Here is a 17,334-nt window from a genome sequence, read left to right as displayed (position 1 = left end):
GCTTTGTTTTAGATTTTGACAGATGCACTTTGTCGAAATTAGGAGAAATCAATCATTTGCTAATTATTATGGCGAATTTAATTACCAAATTTCGGTTTTATCTGTGATTTGCCGAAGTTCGTTAATTTTAATTTTAAAGTTTGATTAACCTGTCAAAATTCAACGAGATTTCAGTAAAAATAAGCTTTACCGAGTGAATTCGTCATTTCACTTTACCGATATGAAATTTTGAGATTGAGTGTGTATACACTGATAGAAAAAATGTAGTATGTCCAAATACACAACGTTCTTATTTTTACTATGCCGTAAAATAGTAACCATAACCATTGAAATAGTTATTGTGACGACAACCACGACTCGGTAACAATTCAAATAGTGATAGTAACTATTGAACATAGTTGACCAGTTTGTTTGGAAGACTCCATTTTTCGGTAAAACACCTACACGAGGCAAATGGTTCAACTCTTTTCGCGGTAGATTGAAACCAATGTTATTATGAATAGTTGCTTCACGATATAGGAACTGCGCTAATCAATTTTTGGCTTGGTTTCACAGGTTGTCGCAAACACCAACTGAACTTTGACGATTCAGAACGAACATGTCGGAGTGAATAGGCGGACTAGAGACTTTCAACTCGGAAGATGACCCCGTAATGCCGCCTATGACCCATGAAACGATCTACAACTAAGGATGGGTCGAATGTATCGACGAGGGGATTCACGCCATGATCGTCGTAGTGACATCCCAATGGAACAGCAGGTAAAAACTTTTGAGTTCAACAAAATATATGTTCGTATAATTAAATGGGTCTCCGTCGTGTCATCCAACAGGAGATAGCGGCCAACATGATCCACAAGGACATCGAAGCATACGCCAATGAATACATCTGATCGGAATGAACTCTCTTTGGACTGGGAAAACAACCAAAGCCAGTTGACCCCGTCCGGAACGTCTTCGCCAATCGAGGACAGAGGCAGTACCATCTATATAACCGAGAGCACTACCAGTGTGCTTGCCAGCAGGATACTGCCGTAGACCAAGCCGTAGCCGATCTGGTATTGGAGTTCGATTCCAACTAGCTTGACTGTGAATCTTCACCATGGAACCAGTTATTTTTTATGGATACCTTCCGATGGCAACATTGCGTGTTCAAATTAGCGATGCAACTGCATGTAAAAAAGTGATAAATAGTGAGTTTAGTGAAATAAATTAAAACAACTAAATTACTGTTTTTTCTTCATGTCGCTGACAGTATATAAACAAACAGAACAACAACTGTGGTCAATTTTACTATATCCCCATGTTGATTATCAATATAGGCATGGTAAATCTTACTATGCTTCAATTTGTTGTCAAAACATAGTAAAATTCACAACGGTATTGTTTTGCCAATAACGTTCCATTTTCTGTTGAAATCAAGTGGTACAATATTTTTAAATGCACCCTCGTTCTGGTTGCCGTTACTATGTTGTTTTTATCAGTGTATATTTGTGAATGAGTCCAAAGTCAACGCACTCACTCATTCCCGTTTTCCCAAATATGAGTGAAAATAACACAGCCTACTGAAAGATTTACGCCCTTATTGTAGCAAACGCTCGAAGTTAGTGTGAAATGAACGTGCAAGCAGAAAAAAAACAGCAAGCAGAAGAAGCCGATCTGTCATTCGACGAAAGCAAATTTTTGTGGCGACAATTTCGATCGTTGCGGTGTTTAATCGTGCGGATTTCATTTTTTGAGATTTTTCCTTCAGATTTCGGTTTGTTGCATCGAAGCTAGTTGTGCATAGAATAGCCGGAAAAGTGATAAAAGTGAATCAACTGTATTCCCGTGCAGAACAAGGCAACAATCGACATGTCTCGTGGACCGGGTCCGATTCCCAATCGATGGCTGTACTGTCCACGGAAGTCGGAATCGCTGATTGCAGACAAGTTCCTGGCTTTTAAAACTCCGCTGAAGGATGCTTTCGAGTCGCAGATGCCGATAGAGTGTTGCTTCACACCCGAAATGCTGTTCCAGGTGATGAAAACCTACAAGGTAAGTATCGCCCTGGGGGAAATGCTGGAAAGCACCAAAATTGTGTGATGTTTATATCGTTCTCTTAGGCAGGGCTGGTAGCGGTTCTTTTTAGGGACTTGTCTCTATTTGAATACATCAATACAGAGTCAGAATTAGGGCGAATGTGAAGACTAATACATTCTCAGTAAAATCGGTTTGAAGTTTAGCGGATGTAATTTTAATTCTATATTATGTTTCCGATCGATTTAATCGTGTGATGCATTTTTATAGGATCCATTACAATATTACTTTTGCAGCAAAACATTTAATTTATTTACATATTATGAATAACACGTTAAAATAAATAAAAAACCATAATGCGCCATTCATCAAAATTTAGAGCTGTTGCGCCCCTCGGGTTTTCGTATTCTTCAGTTTGACAACAGCGATTGTGCCTTTTAACCTCGTCCTTCTGGTTTGACTATCATCAGCTTCGCCGTTCTGCACACGAACATTTATCACTATCGCCCTTCTGCACACTCAGTTTGAAATGCGCCCTACTGCCACACTCAATCTCAAATGCGCCCGTTTACCGCAAGGGGGGAAGATGGGCGAAATTGACACCAGAGTTCGTATCGAAAGAAAACATCAAATGCGCCTTTACGTTTTTCTCACTTATTTCGTGAAAAACGTTATTTTTAAGGTACAGATGTGCATTATATGATTGTAATTTATCAAATAAACAGTTAAGTGAATAAAACTCAGTTTGTTTAGATTTTTCAGTTAGGCCGTAGTTTTAGTACTGTATTGACATGACTCATAAAGGTCTCTATTTTCAATGGAAAGTCTTTGAAGTCTATTATTTAACCAAAATGATCTCTTATGTCTTGTCGTCTTTCTCCTTGCAATGCATTCTGAGACATAATTCTAGAAGCTCCAGGGAAACCTGTATAATCTCTTAATGGGCTAGTTCACAAATTTCATAACTCCAAAAATGGCCATTTTTGACACCCACCCACCCCCTTGTGACGCTTTTTGTATTGATAATCGTCAAGTTTTGTATGAGCTGTAACAATTTTAGGATACCCACCCACCCCCTTTGCGTTATGAAATTTGCGAACAAGCCCTCAGCAATTATTCTCCAGGAATTCCTTTTCAGTTTTTTCGAGGAAAAGCTTCAGTGATTTTCTTCTGGAATGCTTTCAAGAGCTCCTCCAGGCATCCCTCCAGAAATTTCTCTACTGTTTCTCCACAAACTCTTCTAGGAATTCATTCAGTAATTCGTACAATTTTATTTTTCCCCTCCCCTTGATAATGCGACCTTGCCGCGATGGGAAAACATAATCTATTAGCCCATTAGATGAAAACCAACATGTAGGGAAAAAGCACCAATTTTCGACCCTGCGCTAATTTTCGCCCCATTTATACGATTTTGGCCTACTTTGTATGAAAATCCGAAAATTGGCACAGAATTCTTGTGGGTCTTGTAGGTGTGCTTTTCCCCTAGTGGTGGTATCACATTTTGGCATTTTTTGCTTAAACCGTGTCATAATTCATATGGGGGTGAGTGGATACTGAATCCAACGTGTCAATAATACCAGCATCAAGGAAGGAGAGATTAAACGGACCGTCACTTTTTCAACTACATGCTGCGAACGGATCGAAAATTTGCACGTACGGAAGTCGTTTCATCACAACGGACCTCGGCTTACGTCGCAGATTTTCTTGGAATTTCCTTCTTGCGGATGTCACTACAGCGATCATAGGCGCAGATTTTCCGGCAAATTTCGGTGTCCTCATTGACCTCGCAAACCGCCAACTGAATGATCAATCAATCGAAATGTAGGTCTTTTCGTCAAATCGTGCACCGAATGCCAACGATCAAAAATTCAGCGGCATACTGTAATCGCATTGAAGAACTTTAATCTGCCCAACGGCCGCTTCAAGCACGTGCACATCGACTTAGTTTGGTCCACTGCCAACTTCAGGAGGAAACAAATACCTTTTGACAACGGTGGATCGGTACAATCGCTGGCCAGAAGGAATTCCTCTACCAGACATGCTTGCTGAGGCTGTCGCGAAAGCGTTCTGCAGTGTTTGAATTTCCCTTTTCGGTGTACCGGAATTCGAGTCTGAGCTGTTCTTAGAAATGACTCGACTTCTAACAACAGCCTATCACCCTCAGTCTAACGGGTTAGTCGAAAGGTTCCATAGAACTCTTAAATCAGCCGTAATGTGCGTAGATCCTAAACACTGGTGTGAACGATTGCCGTTAATCCTCCTGGTTTGCGTTCAGCCGTAGGAGAAGATTTCAACTCATCGGTAGCAGAAATGATTTATGGACACAGCTTCGTATACCGGGAGAATTCTACGATTTATCTTCTAAGGACATCGATCGAACGGAATTTGTAAAATCGTTACGAAATATGATGCATCAAGTTGGTCCTATCAACAACAGTAATCTTGCTAAACGTCACGTTTTCTTACCCGACGATTCGAAGACTTGCAAGCACGTATTTGTTCGAGTCGACACAGTCAAGCGTCCACTACAACATCCATATGACGATCCATATGAAGTCCTTGGGCGGAGCGACAAATCGGTCCTGGTGTTCATGAAGGGGAAGAAACAAAGAATCTCGTTGGATCGCATCAAACCAGCATACATTTACAACTGTGGATTGAAAAACGACGAGGAATCCAACAAAACCAAAGTTATGCCTCCGACTTAGCTACTTCCCCTCGTCGTGGAAGTCAGCAAAAGTCATCCCCATTAAGAAACCTGGGAAGGATCCTTCCTCCCCCAAAAGCTATCGACCCATCAGCCTTCTCTCAGGGTTATCAAAGCTTTTTGAAAAGGCGATCAACAGACGGCTGCTTTCGGCAGCCGATCAAAACAACATCTTGCTCGAGGAACAGTTTGGCTTTCGACGCGGTCGTTCAACCGTGCACCAACTGAATCGAGTAACCAACATCCTCAGGCGGAACAAGTCCCTTGCCAAATCCTCCGCCATGGCGTTGCTCGATGTTGAAAAAGCATTCGACAACGTCTGGCACGACGGCCTGGTGTACAAGCTGCACCGATACAATCTTCCCACCTATTTGGTGAAAATCATCAAAAATTATCTGTTTAACAGGACGTTCAGGGTTTCCCTCAATGGAGTCAACTCAGACCCTTACAACATCCCCGCAGGTGTTCCACAGGGCAGTATTTTAGGTCCCCTACTATACAACCTGTTCACCTCGGACATGCCTCAGCTCCCCGAAGGCGGCTCTCTGTCACTGTTCGCTGACGACACATCAGTCGTCTACAGCGGCAGATTCACGAGAGCACTAACATCTCGACTCCAGAGAGGCCTGAACGTCTTGTCAGATTATTTGAACAGCTGGAAGATCTGTATCAACGCAGCGAAGACCCAGGTCATCCTCTTCCCCTATTCCAAATCCCCCAGACTTGTTCCGGCTGAGGATTGTAAAATCACCCTCGGTGGATCAACGGTAGAATGGTTTGATGCAGCCGACTGCCTTGGGCTAACGTTAGACAGCAAGCTTCTCTTCAGACAGCAGGTTGACAAAACGGTCATTAAAAGCAACATCTTGCTCAAAGCATTGTACCCCCTGATCAACCGGAAGTCAACTCTGTCTTTGAAGAACAAGCTTGCTGTTTACAAACAGGTCATTCTTTCAGTAATTGAATATGGCGTACCAATCTGGGAGAGTTGCGCTAAAACCCACCACCTGAGGCTCCAGAGGACCCAAAATAAGTTCCTCCGGATGATCCTCAACAGTCCTCCGAGAACGAGGACAACCGAGGTCCACCGTCTGGCCGAGATCAAAACTTTAGAGGAGTGCTTTGGTGACTCGATTGAGAAATTCAGGGCTCGTTGCCACCAATCTGGCCAGCAGGTCATCCGGGACCTCGTTCCCTAGGTTATCAAATTTTGTAGTGTAAATAGTTAGTTAGGTTATCAAATTCTCTTTTCAAAACTACCAGAGCCCATAAGGCCAAGAAAAACTAGGGTAAAACCACCAAATTTCAACCAGTCCAAACAAAACTAATAGTAACAAAGTTGAAGGACCCCACGGTCAAACTCTTAATTTGTAAAAGAATTTTTGTAAAACTGAATGGAAAATAAACATAAATTTAATGCAAAATAATCCATGTGAGTTGATTATGTTTCAACCGCCGCGAATATAACCCGATCCGAGTGAACAGTGAAGTGAGAAATGAAGTAGTAAAGTGTACTGTGGACTAGCAGAATCAGCGGTGTTGTTCCTTTCATCCCGAAATATTCAGTCCACTCCGACCCCACCGGAGTTGGCCACGGTTAATGCGCAACAGGGGTTTTTAACAGGGGTTTTACAAATTAAATTATTACATAATTACAAAAAAAAATAATTACAAAAAATTAACAGGGGTATTACAAGACCACGCGGACAATTTCGAAACAAATTATTCCTATACATCGGTCTTATTAGCCGAAAAACCATTCCTTAGAAACAACTCATTAATACCGTCGTGTGACAAACGTAACGCAAGAGTGGGTGTCATTGGGCTCGGCGTTACATTCATTGTTCACGTTTGACAATGGGAGTATTAAGGTCAAGATGAACCGAGGTCGGACTTCAGTTCTGTGGTGTCACAGATCTGGAAAGTCGAAGAGTCACTCAGACTGTAGGCTTGGTCGGTTGATCACTCGCTGGTGAGCAGTTCATCAGGGTTTCGATGTGAGTGGTTGTCTGGTTCTTTAGGTTTGTGCTCTTGTAGCATTGACCTCGATTCATCTTCACCTTAATTGACTTCAAAGACCTTGGGAGACACAAATCATTTCTGGGGTTCAACAATAGTTATACAGGTAAATTACTTGATTTTTTAGGCATTTGGAAGACATTGAGGATTCAAATTTCTGTAACGACAAATAACAATTAATATATACACAATCTGACAACTAAATTTTTTATTTGGAATTATAATACAAATGACAAGCAGAGTACAACAACGACATTCAACAAAACTTCAACACACTTTTTTTCGATGAATAATTACGCAATGAATGAATGATTGCTTAACTACTTGTTTCGCTTAATAAGTTGATGTTTTTAATTTAACATCTCTCATTTTGCTATTCTAAGTTTACTTTTCAAATTCATTAGATTTGATAAGCAGTTTTCATATATTTTTATCAAATATTGCTTTTTCCTTACATATATATTTCTATATGTGAAAAATATTATTTCAATATCAAATCACTTTGCTCGTAGGCTCTAAAATAATCAATATAATTGGTTTACCTACGGATTCATTACATTTTGCAGCACTGTGTCAAGTCTATCCCATTAATACTAAATAACGCTTCAGTTATTAATACTAAATAACTTTTCCGATAGAAATTTCTAAATAACTGTTCAATTGTAAAAAATATAATAACTCTTGGATGGAATTATACGAAATACGACTAATCAGAATGTTAAAATGTAATCCAGCCACTAATCAAGCACAATTCAAGTCTCCCCCTGAATAAGGCTCAGATTAGTATCGAAACGTCGAGCAAAATCGAAAACAGTCGTTTTGGTTACCTAAGATTGCAGCACCGAAATTAGTAGCTCCAATATTCCCATATCAGTCGAAATCGCTTTTATAAAGTACTATCAGTGCATCAGTAGCCGCTCATGCCCCTTTTACTGCTCACTAGTGTGAAAACGAATTTTTCGTTTAAAAATGCAATCTTTTTTGCACTAATATCTTCTAGCAACATCATCAACTTCCAAATAAAGCCGTATGACTTTTCATTTGTTTAAATAATTCTTCATACTAAAACCACAAAACCTTGTAAGCGACTATTGGCTCAGTAGGTATTGTAAATTTCGCACCTTATCGAACGCGACGATTTGTAATCGTCGCCGGTGAAACTGTCACCAGCCAACCAGCCGCTGCGAAACTGACGTTTCAACAGTCTTACCAACATAACGGCAAATCACCTCCTTTGATTTGTTTGTTGGCGTCAATTTCGTCGGTCTGTTTGAAAGTTGGTGGCGCGTTTTGTTGTCCATGAAACAGACAATATTTTGGTGCGTTCCAATTACCGCTCAGGCCAAAAATCGAACAATATTAATTTAATATTATTAAAAAAAAAGTGTCGATTTTAGTATACATTATATATATATTATATATTATATTTTAGTATATATTATATATATATATATATATATATATATATATATATATATATATATATATATATATATATATATATATATATATATATATATATATATATATTATATACAGCCTTCTTTGATGCTGTGTGGACATGGTTGAACCGCAAAAAATATCCGGATAAATAGAACAACAGAATTTGAAAAAAATGCATTTTTAGCATGTTCGTCATGAAATCTGTATACCGTGAGCGGTTACTACTGCTAGTGCTCTGATTTCGTGGTAGGGTGCAGAGCTACTTGGGCGCTTTCATGATCCAGTTTGGCATGGGTTTTTTTTCTCGGCCGAATCGTATAAAATTTTGTAGTTAGAAGCGCTTTATAATAAATCAAAATTGCCAAGAATAGGATCCGGCCCTACTTACTTATACTTTGGATTTTCTGAAACAAAAATCTTACGGAAATTGGCCTCTGGTTTCTGTATGGTCTCTATTCGGTTCCATTTTTTTCAAACATGAAATCTCATAGGCTCGTATTTTAAGACAGTCAATCGCCATCAGCCTTGCCTTAAGGTGAAACATCTGGGAATTCAAAGATACCAGTTTAAAATGTTTCTGAGACTCATACAATAACGACACAATAAAATAGCAAGAAATCATTTACAGGTTAAAATCGGCCTATGGATTGATCTGACCAACACAAACCGGTTCTACGATCGGAGGGAAATCGAAGACAATGATTGTCAGTACGTGAAACTGCAGTGCCGTGGCCACGGAGAAACACCCACAGTTGAGCAGACGAGAGCATTCATAGAAATCGTCGAGGAGTTCAACCGCGATCACCCGCTGGATGTGGTAGGCGTCCACTGCACACATGGCTTCAACCGAACCGGTTTCCTGATCGTGTCCTACATGGTGGAGAAGCAGGATTGTGCCGTAGAAGCCGCCATTGCTGCCTTTGCGAAAGCTCGCCCTCCCGGCATCTACAAGGAAGACTACATCCGAGAGCTGTTTCGGCGCTACGAGGACGAGGAAGATGCTTTTCCGGCACCACCACTGCCAGATTGGTGCTTCGGTAAGTGGATATCATTTATAATATGCTAGCTGTATTCATACGTAATGACTGGACCTTGTGTTGTTTCGAGATTTTATCGTGCAATGCAATTTTAGAGTAGGTGATAGCTAATCCAGTAGCTCGTATCTTGAAAACGCCTCTTTGGCAACCGTTCGATATGAGCATGCTACTCTCAAGCACATAAGCCTATACGTACTTTCCAACTGCTTTGGGTTTCTTTTTGTGCTAAGCATTTTTGATCAATTTGGTGCTCCATGCATAAGTATGAATAGCGCCAGGAGTATTTATTATTAATTTATTTGGTTCTACATCAATCAACTTGATAAAACCTCGCCAACAAAATTTCGTCAATTCACTCGGTTCATGATCGCTTCTCTCCATTCTCGACTACGACCCACGCTCTCCAGGTCCTGGTACACCTGGTCAATCCACCTAGCTCGCTGCACCTCACGTCTTCTTGTTCCGACCGGATTCGAAGCGAACACCATCTTTACAGGGCTGCATTCTTGCAACATGCCCTGCCCAGTTTATCTTTCCGGCTTTAGCCGCTTTCTGGATACTGGGTTCGCCATCCTCCTGCACGCCACCGAAGATCATTCTAAGCACCCGGCGTTCGAAGACTCCAAGAGCTTGCAAGTCCTTCTCAAGCAAAAGCTCAAGCCCAAAGAGAACTGCCGGTCTTACAAGCGTTTTGTACATAATGAATTTTGTGCGGGGTGAATCTTTTTTGACCGTAGTTTCTTCTGGAGCCGCCATCGTATTTCGCGACTAACGTTGTTGTCCACCATCAGCAAGGATCCGAGGTAGACGAACTCGTCTATCACCTCGAAGGTATCCTCATCTATCTTGACAGTGCTTTCTAGGCGGGTCTGTCGCCCTAAGTTCCGCCTACCAGCATGTACTTTGTTTTTGATGCAGAGTGTATCCGACTCTTGTTGCTTCGCGTTTCAGACGAGCGTACAATTCTGGAATCGTTTCAAATTTACTGCATGTCGTCCACGAAGCAAACAAATTGGAGATGGTACACAAATTATGTCACGCTAAATTTCAACTTTTTTAACCCTCCCTCCCCCTTTGTCACGTTTTTTGTATGTGTCCTCTGAAATTACAAGGCTTGTCATGCTTGGCTTGACCCCCTCCCTCCCCTCGGAGCGTGACGTAATTTGAGCATTACCCCTTGTTCGAATCTCATGAAAATCGTGCCTCGACTGTTATGTCTGTCTCTCCGCATGCGAGCTTCAAGCGCAATATTGAACAACAGGTACGAAAGTCCATCCATCATGTTCTTGTTGAATTGCTCAAGTGGTGTACAGAGTGCATAGACATTACCCTTGGCTTCAGACAGCGAGGGGCCAGTGCATATAGTACAACACATGTAGCAGAAGTAGCCTAGGCAAACTGATTCTCCTAGCCGACTTAAACAATGTTACAAGGACCAGCCTCGGCAGGGCTAATCCTCTGCAGCCAACTTTTGGTCGGCGCGCCATAAGCGCTGCAATTCTTACATAATGTGAGTGGCAGTCGTAATTACTACATTCCAGCACTCGGCATCCGCACACATTCTCTCTATTGTAATGTCGGGGAACGTGTCCCCTCCGCATTTAGCGAGCATGCCATCCCTTACAACAATGAAACGGGGCAATCGAACACGGCTTGCTCCGCTGTTTCCTCCGCAGCAGCACAATTGGGCCACGCAGGAGATTCTGAGTGCCCGAACCTATGCAGGTTAGCAATTATGTCCTGACAGAAACAACGTCAGGTGGAAGTTCAATTCCCCATGGTTTCTTCCATACCAATCTGACACATTTGGTATTAGCCGATGGGTCCATCTACCTTTAGTGGAGTTATCCCATTCCTGCTGCAAACCTCTGAGCGTTGCCTCTTTACACGCGTTGCGCACTCCTCTGGTACCAAACTGATTGTTGGACAGGCCGTCCGCACCTTCCGTATTCGGTATTAGCCTGTTGAGAATCAACCTTTCCAACAACTTGCCCGTCGTATCTAGTGGACAGATAGGTCTATACGCTGACGGGTCACCTGGTGGTTTCCCCACCTTTGATAGTAGCACCAATTTCTGTCGCCGGGTGCTATGGGCTTGTTGGGTGATGCGGGAAGAGTACATCGATTATCGATCGCAGCAGCTCGGCTGACTTCTCTTGGGGCGTCATGGCACCTCTGATCTTAGCTATCACCACTCTGTAGGGGTCACCCACAGGACCCGAGCTGGCACTCTGGTATAGACAATCGAAGCATGCCCGTTTTCGACTCTAGATTTCATTTTTGAGAGCTAACTTTGCCTCTCTGAATGCTACACCGCGTAACCGTTATCATAACAAGGTATAAGGTTAGGACTACTCAGTCCGGATTGCCTACCATAAGTATGCTAAGGGGATTATTACAAAAGGCCGAATCACTGAAGGCCGAATCACAGAAGGCCGAATCACAAAAGGCCGAATACATTCTAGCCTACCACAAAAGGCCGAATCACAAAAGGCCGAATCACAGAAGGCCGAATCACAGAAGGCCGAATCACAAAAGGCCGAATCACAAAAGGCCGAATCACAAAAGGCCGAATCACAAAAGGGCGAATCACAGAAGGCCGAGTTAAAGTTACAAACCTGAAGAATAAAGCTTGGATATAAAAAAAAACAAGTCCATGCTTTGTTAAATGCAGTCATGTCAGTAAACAGTGCAAAATTTACATGCGGCGAGGCCGCAATGAGGATAAAGGAACTGAGGCGGCAGAAGGCCGCCGAAGTCTCTGATATCCGAAAAGTGTGTATAGCATCTATTCGGTGTCATGCAAACAGCAAATCCAGGCGTTTGCCCGGTATAATGCAAACAGAGGATGTTTTTCCATTTTTAGTTCCGAAGAGCGCCAGCGAGTTCGGACAGCAAGCGTTTGCCCGGGATAATGCCAACATAGTCTTTTACGAAACAAGCAGGAGAATGATTGCTGAGATAGGGTATAACAAGTGTTTGAGTGATCATGAGAATACTAAGTTTACTAAGAATACTTTTCATCGTACAATGCCCATTCGATTTGACTCGGCTTCAATTTGGCGACACGGAAATCCATGTACACGAAAAAATGAATCATTATCAGTCACAAATCTTGTCAATCTCAATGTTTCTGTGGGCTTTCTTAAGGCTTAACATATTCAAAATAGGTAAATTTAATTACTGTTACGGTGATAAAAGATATAATAAAAACAACCGTTCAATTTTGGAACGGTTCAATTTAGGCAACATGAATTTTTTTGGCATGTTGCCAAAATCGAACAGGCACTGTATAACCTTCCAGTTTTCGCGAGGTTTCTACACTTATGTTGTACAAAATACAACAGCTCCAATTATAGATTTTTTTTTGGGTGTGTAAGCTAAGAATAGACCAGCTGACAAACCCAAAAAACACTAACCATATTTTAGCTGGACAAACTGTTATTCAGCTAGTAATGTTACTTGTGCATCTTGTCCCGCCTTACCCTACTGTAAAAATGCTCATTATATTGTAGAAAAATGTGCTGAATGTTTGTGGCTCTCACTTGTTTTAAAATTTCGGCCTTCCGTGATTCGACTTTTTGTGATTCGGCCTTTTTGTTATTCGGCCTTCTGTGATTCGGCCTTATGTGATTCGGCCTTTTGTGGTAGACCTATGCTAAGTTCTTCGATTTGTTGGGCTCTACAACCGGCAGCCTAATTGCCGCCACCTGGGTACCCTACGAACCCTATCTAAGGTGGATGGTCTTACTGGCTACGTCGAGTTACACTGTTCCTTGAGGACAGCCGAGAGCTCCGCTGCATCGGTGATCTTATCCAGATTTTACACTGAAGGATCGCTTCTGCTGTCATGGATCTAACATCAACCTCGTCGCTAAGTACGTTATATTCCAGTGTTCGTTTCTCCAGATTTGTACTCTTGAAAATTTGAAGTTTGGCTTCGATTCATATTCACCTTAAGAACAAGTTTTTTTCGTCATACACCAAAGCATTCATTCCTACATTGAAAAAAATCCGCACGACAAGGTCGTGTATTTTACTTATAGATTTGCGCAATAAGAAAACCACATGAATCGTGTGTGGCCATAGGCCTATTCTCTCCTTTAGTTTTCCCCATTGACTTGCGATTGATTTCTATGAGGTCGTTATCTTCTGCAAAGCCAATGAGCATATGTGACCATGTGCCGTTTCTCCAGAGACAAATAGTTTCTCTGCACGCCAGATCTTTCAATCGCATCCATGGGTGCAATGTTAAGTAGTAAATTCCAAAGTGCATTTTCTTGCTTCCTTCTGTCCAACGTTACAACCGAGATTGACATCTCGTTTGAAATCCGACCACTTTATTTCACGCCATTTAGTGTTACTCGTATCAGCCTAACTAGTTTCGTTGGAAAACCATGTTCGGACAAAATCTGTCACAGCTCATTTTTTCCACTGAACCGTACGTCGTATAGAGCTTAGTGACATTTGAACACACGTAGACTAGCATACGCTCGTCATACACAGTTTGTTTTTGTTTTCCTCAAAGAAACTTGCACACGCTTTTCAGACTCTTCAAAATGCATATGGAAATATTAGCCAATTTGAAAAATTTTCACCCGGGTTTTGGGTGTTTTTCGAGACAGAGTGCAAATTGTTTTCCTCTAAGGTTCACAACTACATCTACACTAGGGCACCCATACCATCGGGCGTGATAACCACTATTGAAATCAATGCACGATTATGAGTTGGCAAGTTATACTCTCGGAATTTATCTAGGATCATTCGCAAGTTTCAGGTCCATTGTTTAGCGGTCCTTGCGAAAACCTGGCTTGTATTCGCCGACGAAGGTATTCATAATAGGTCTCAGTCTAAGTTCAATAGAAAACTCAATAGTATTTTGTATGCCGAGTTCAGACTTAGAATGTTTGCTTGTTTTTTTTTTTTCAGATCAAGGGGACGGTTCTAGTAATGGTCATTCTGTTCCGGCTGATGAGTTGGATGACTCACACAATCAAGAGGAGGCGGATGACAACGACGATGCAGTAGTAAGTGCTGGAACGAAACGCAGCCTCGATGGTGAAGGCAGCAGTGCGGATGATTCAGCCGGTGGAAGCAGGCGTAAAAAGACGAAGAAAGAGTTTATCAAAAAGAATGCTCGATTTATGGAGGGAGTTCCAGGTGTAACGCTGGTCAGTGATCAGCCTCGACTAGGGAATCTGCAAAAGATGGTTCAAGACATGTGCGGTTGGAAGTCTACTGGATTTCCTGGTTGTCAACCGGTGTCCATGGATAACACAAACCTAAGCCTATTACAGGCGAAACCGTACAAGGTTTCCTGGAAAGCGGACGGCACACGATACATGATGTTGATCGTGAAGAAAGACGAAGTATACTTCTTCGACCGTGACAACTCCTGCTTTGCCGTGTCAGGCATTAGTTTTCCTCAGCACCAGAACTTGCACAACCACATTACCAATACTCTTCTGGATGGGGTAAGACCAATTTTATTTCATGTAATAATTACTAAAATAAACAATCGTCAAACAATATTCAGGAAATGGTGATAGACAAAGTCAATGGACAAAACAAGCCCCGATATCTGGTGTACGATATTATTCGGTATGAGAATGAAGACGTGGGCAAGAAACCATTTGATCCGGATCGTATGATGTACATCGAGAGGCGCATCATAAGTACGTATTGCGTGCATTGTAGAATATATTATTTCCAACAAAATTTTCCTTTTCTCCTAGGACCCCGTACAGAAGCCATGAAGCAGGGTATCATCGACCAAGCGCGCCAACCATTCAGCATACGCAACAAAGGTTTCTGGGACGTAACTCAGGCGCGGGCACTGCTCGGGCCAAAGTTTGCCAAGACGCTTTCGCATGATCCGGACGGGCTTATATTCCAACCGGCGAAAGAAAAGTATGTCGCTGGAGCGTGTCCAGAAGTACTTAAGTGGAAACCGTCCACGCTGAATTCCGTCGACTTTAGGTTGAAGATTGCAGAGGAAAGCGGAATGGGGTAAGAATCGTACAATCTCGTGCTTGATCCCTGCAACTAAAAAGGTTTTCTTTCAGAGTGCTACAGAAAAAGATTGGACTATTGTATGTCGGAGGTTTAGATGCACCTTTTAGTCAAATGAAACTTACGAAGGAGCTGAGGGAGTTAGACAATAAGATTATAGAATGCAAGTATGAGAACAATGCCTGGGTATTTATGCGCGAGAGAACCGACAAATCTTTCCCTAACAGTTTCAACACAGCAAAAAGTATGATGATTTATTTTGTAGTTTGATTTTCAGGATAATATTTTTTCACTGTTCATTTTTAGGCGTATGTTACAGTATTCAATATCCCGTGACTACCGAAATTTTACTTAACTTCATCGACGCGAAAAGGTATCGAGAGCGCCCACCTGTACCAACGGCATTTCCAGAGTAACGTTCTGGAAACTAGTCCAACCTGTTACACTCATCGATTCGTTCAAGACATCTCTGCTAAAATATTAGATTAATATTAAAAAAATGAAAGATTTTAAAAACCGATCATTATTGTAATTTCATTTTGACGATTTTTCCTTGGGTGATCTGTTACGAGGATTTATTCGTTAATTGAGTTGAGAACGCTGCCACGGAAGTTTGGCTTGTTGAAACCTTAGAAGTATATCAGTTAAATCCTTCTGAAGAGTCCCAACGAGATCGACAAGACGTTAATCGCTTTGGGTGTGGACCGAAAGCGATGCATAGATCAGGCCGAGCTTGCTCAGCCACATTAAAGGGCAGGATACCTATAAATAAATGAACCAATAAATATCATAAAAAGCATTAATAACGTCACATACATTTAGGATAATCGTAATCATTTCAATGTTATGTGTATCCATTGCAATTCATTTAAAAAGTACATAAAGCTAATTATAATACCTCATCATATTTATGGGTTAATACTGTAAATTGTATATGAACAAAAGCCATGTAGGTTATCCGATAATGGTCATGTGATTAGCAGATGTGAAAATTAGTAGGTTTTCAAGATGGCGTATTCAGTTGGTTGATTGCATTTTAGCCGGTTGAGAGTTCAGTTTTCAGTGTATTTCTCCACAGTCATTGATTGAACAACAACGATAGGTAATTTCAATGTTTATATACAAAATAATCAAATATAAATTCGCTATTTCTATTTGAAATTTACAGAAAGATAAAGGAAATCCTTAGGATACCCAAGACTTCCGCAAGCCGCAGACGATGGATTATGGCAGGAAAACAGACTTTGAATCGCATATTTCAAAATCAATACATGCATTAAATAATTTTGGATAATAATTGAATAAATAATTTAGTACGCAAACTATGTGTTTGGGCTATTTTAGTAGAATAATCCCTAAACTATAAGATAATTCCGTTGAAAATGTATTAAACGATCATATAAGAATCATGAACAAAACCAATCATTTTCATCTTGATGTTGCATGGAATTCATTAAAAAGATCCAATAACTCATATATCTTTCTGATCAAATGTATGTGTTTTATCTGATGAATGGAATCAAAATGAAATCGCAAACGTTCATGTTGTAAACCGATGAACCTTATGTGAAAAACTACATGGAAAAAAACTATATGTGTTTTCAGATAAACATGATATGATTATTTGGTTCAGTGAGTTATTGTATATAGTCCACTTATCTGCCGTGAATCGCAAGTCAGTCCCATCTGCATTTTTGGCAAAATTGAGCTGAGATCAATTTTCAACATATCATCCAATGCTCTTTCAGCTGCACTAATGAGATAATATGTTTTGTTCGGAAAAATTGTGAAAAAACAGCAAGTCAAATTGCCCCATAATGGAATGTAACCGCATTTCAGTCCCACTACAACTTACCGCACCGTATAACACAAAAATGAGCCGTATTTTGATCATCTTTACATTTTTCTCGGAAGGATATCATAATGATAAGCAATGTGTGAAAGTTTCATTAAGATGTTCCAATCCTCTGGAATTTTTTGAATATTCGTATGTAAAACGAGTTTGGAAACTTCACAGCAGTGCTTAGAATGGTAATAGTAGTAGGCTTGAATTTCGCGAAAATCACGTGGCTTTCCCAGTACAGTAGTTCAAAAACGTGA

At 41.0% G+C, this 17,334-nt stretch overlaps 1 protein-coding gene and 2 long non-coding RNA genes across 3 annotated transcripts; all 3 read left to right on the top strand.

Moving 5' to 3' along the window:
• The first annotated feature begins 340 nt into the window (after positions 1–340).
• On the top strand, positions 341–1,223 carry LOC110678053. The gene is made up of 2 exons (XR_002501426.1): positions 341–759; positions 831–1,223. It is a non-coding gene; the product is annotated as an uncharacterized LOC110678053 (long non-coding RNA).
• Positions 1,224–1,658: 435 nt separating this feature from the next.
• LOC5575290 (mRNA-capping enzyme) lies at positions 1,659–15,754 on the top strand. Its single transcript, XM_021850507.1, has 7 exons — positions 1,659–2,034; positions 8,814–9,222; positions 14,152–14,696; positions 14,759–14,897; positions 14,958–15,231; positions 15,288–15,478; positions 15,541–15,754. Exons 1-7 carry the CDS (start codon positions 1,852–1,854, stop codon positions 15,648–15,650), a joined length of 1,851 nt encoding a protein of 616 aa, XP_021706199.1. The 5' UTR covers positions 1,659–1,851; the 3' UTR covers positions 15,651–15,754.
• Positions 15,755–16,141: 387 nt separating this feature from the next.
• Positions 16,142–16,467, top strand: LOC110678047. Its single transcript, XR_002501421.1, has 2 exons — positions 16,142–16,336; positions 16,403–16,467. It is a non-coding gene; the product is annotated as an uncharacterized LOC110678047 (long non-coding RNA).
• The last annotated feature ends 867 nt before the right edge of the window (positions 16,468–17,334 follow it).

This window comes from Aedes aegypti, chromosome 1 (genome assembly GCF_002204515.2).
Source record: "Aedes aegypti strain LVP_AGWG chromosome 1, AaegL5.0 Primary Assembly, whole genome shotgun sequence".
In the NCBI taxonomy this organism is placed as follows: Eukaryota; Metazoa; Arthropoda; class Insecta; order Diptera; family Culicidae; genus Aedes; species Aedes aegypti.
Note: the sequence above shows the minus strand (reverse complement) of the source record. Positions and strands in the feature narration are given on the sequence as shown.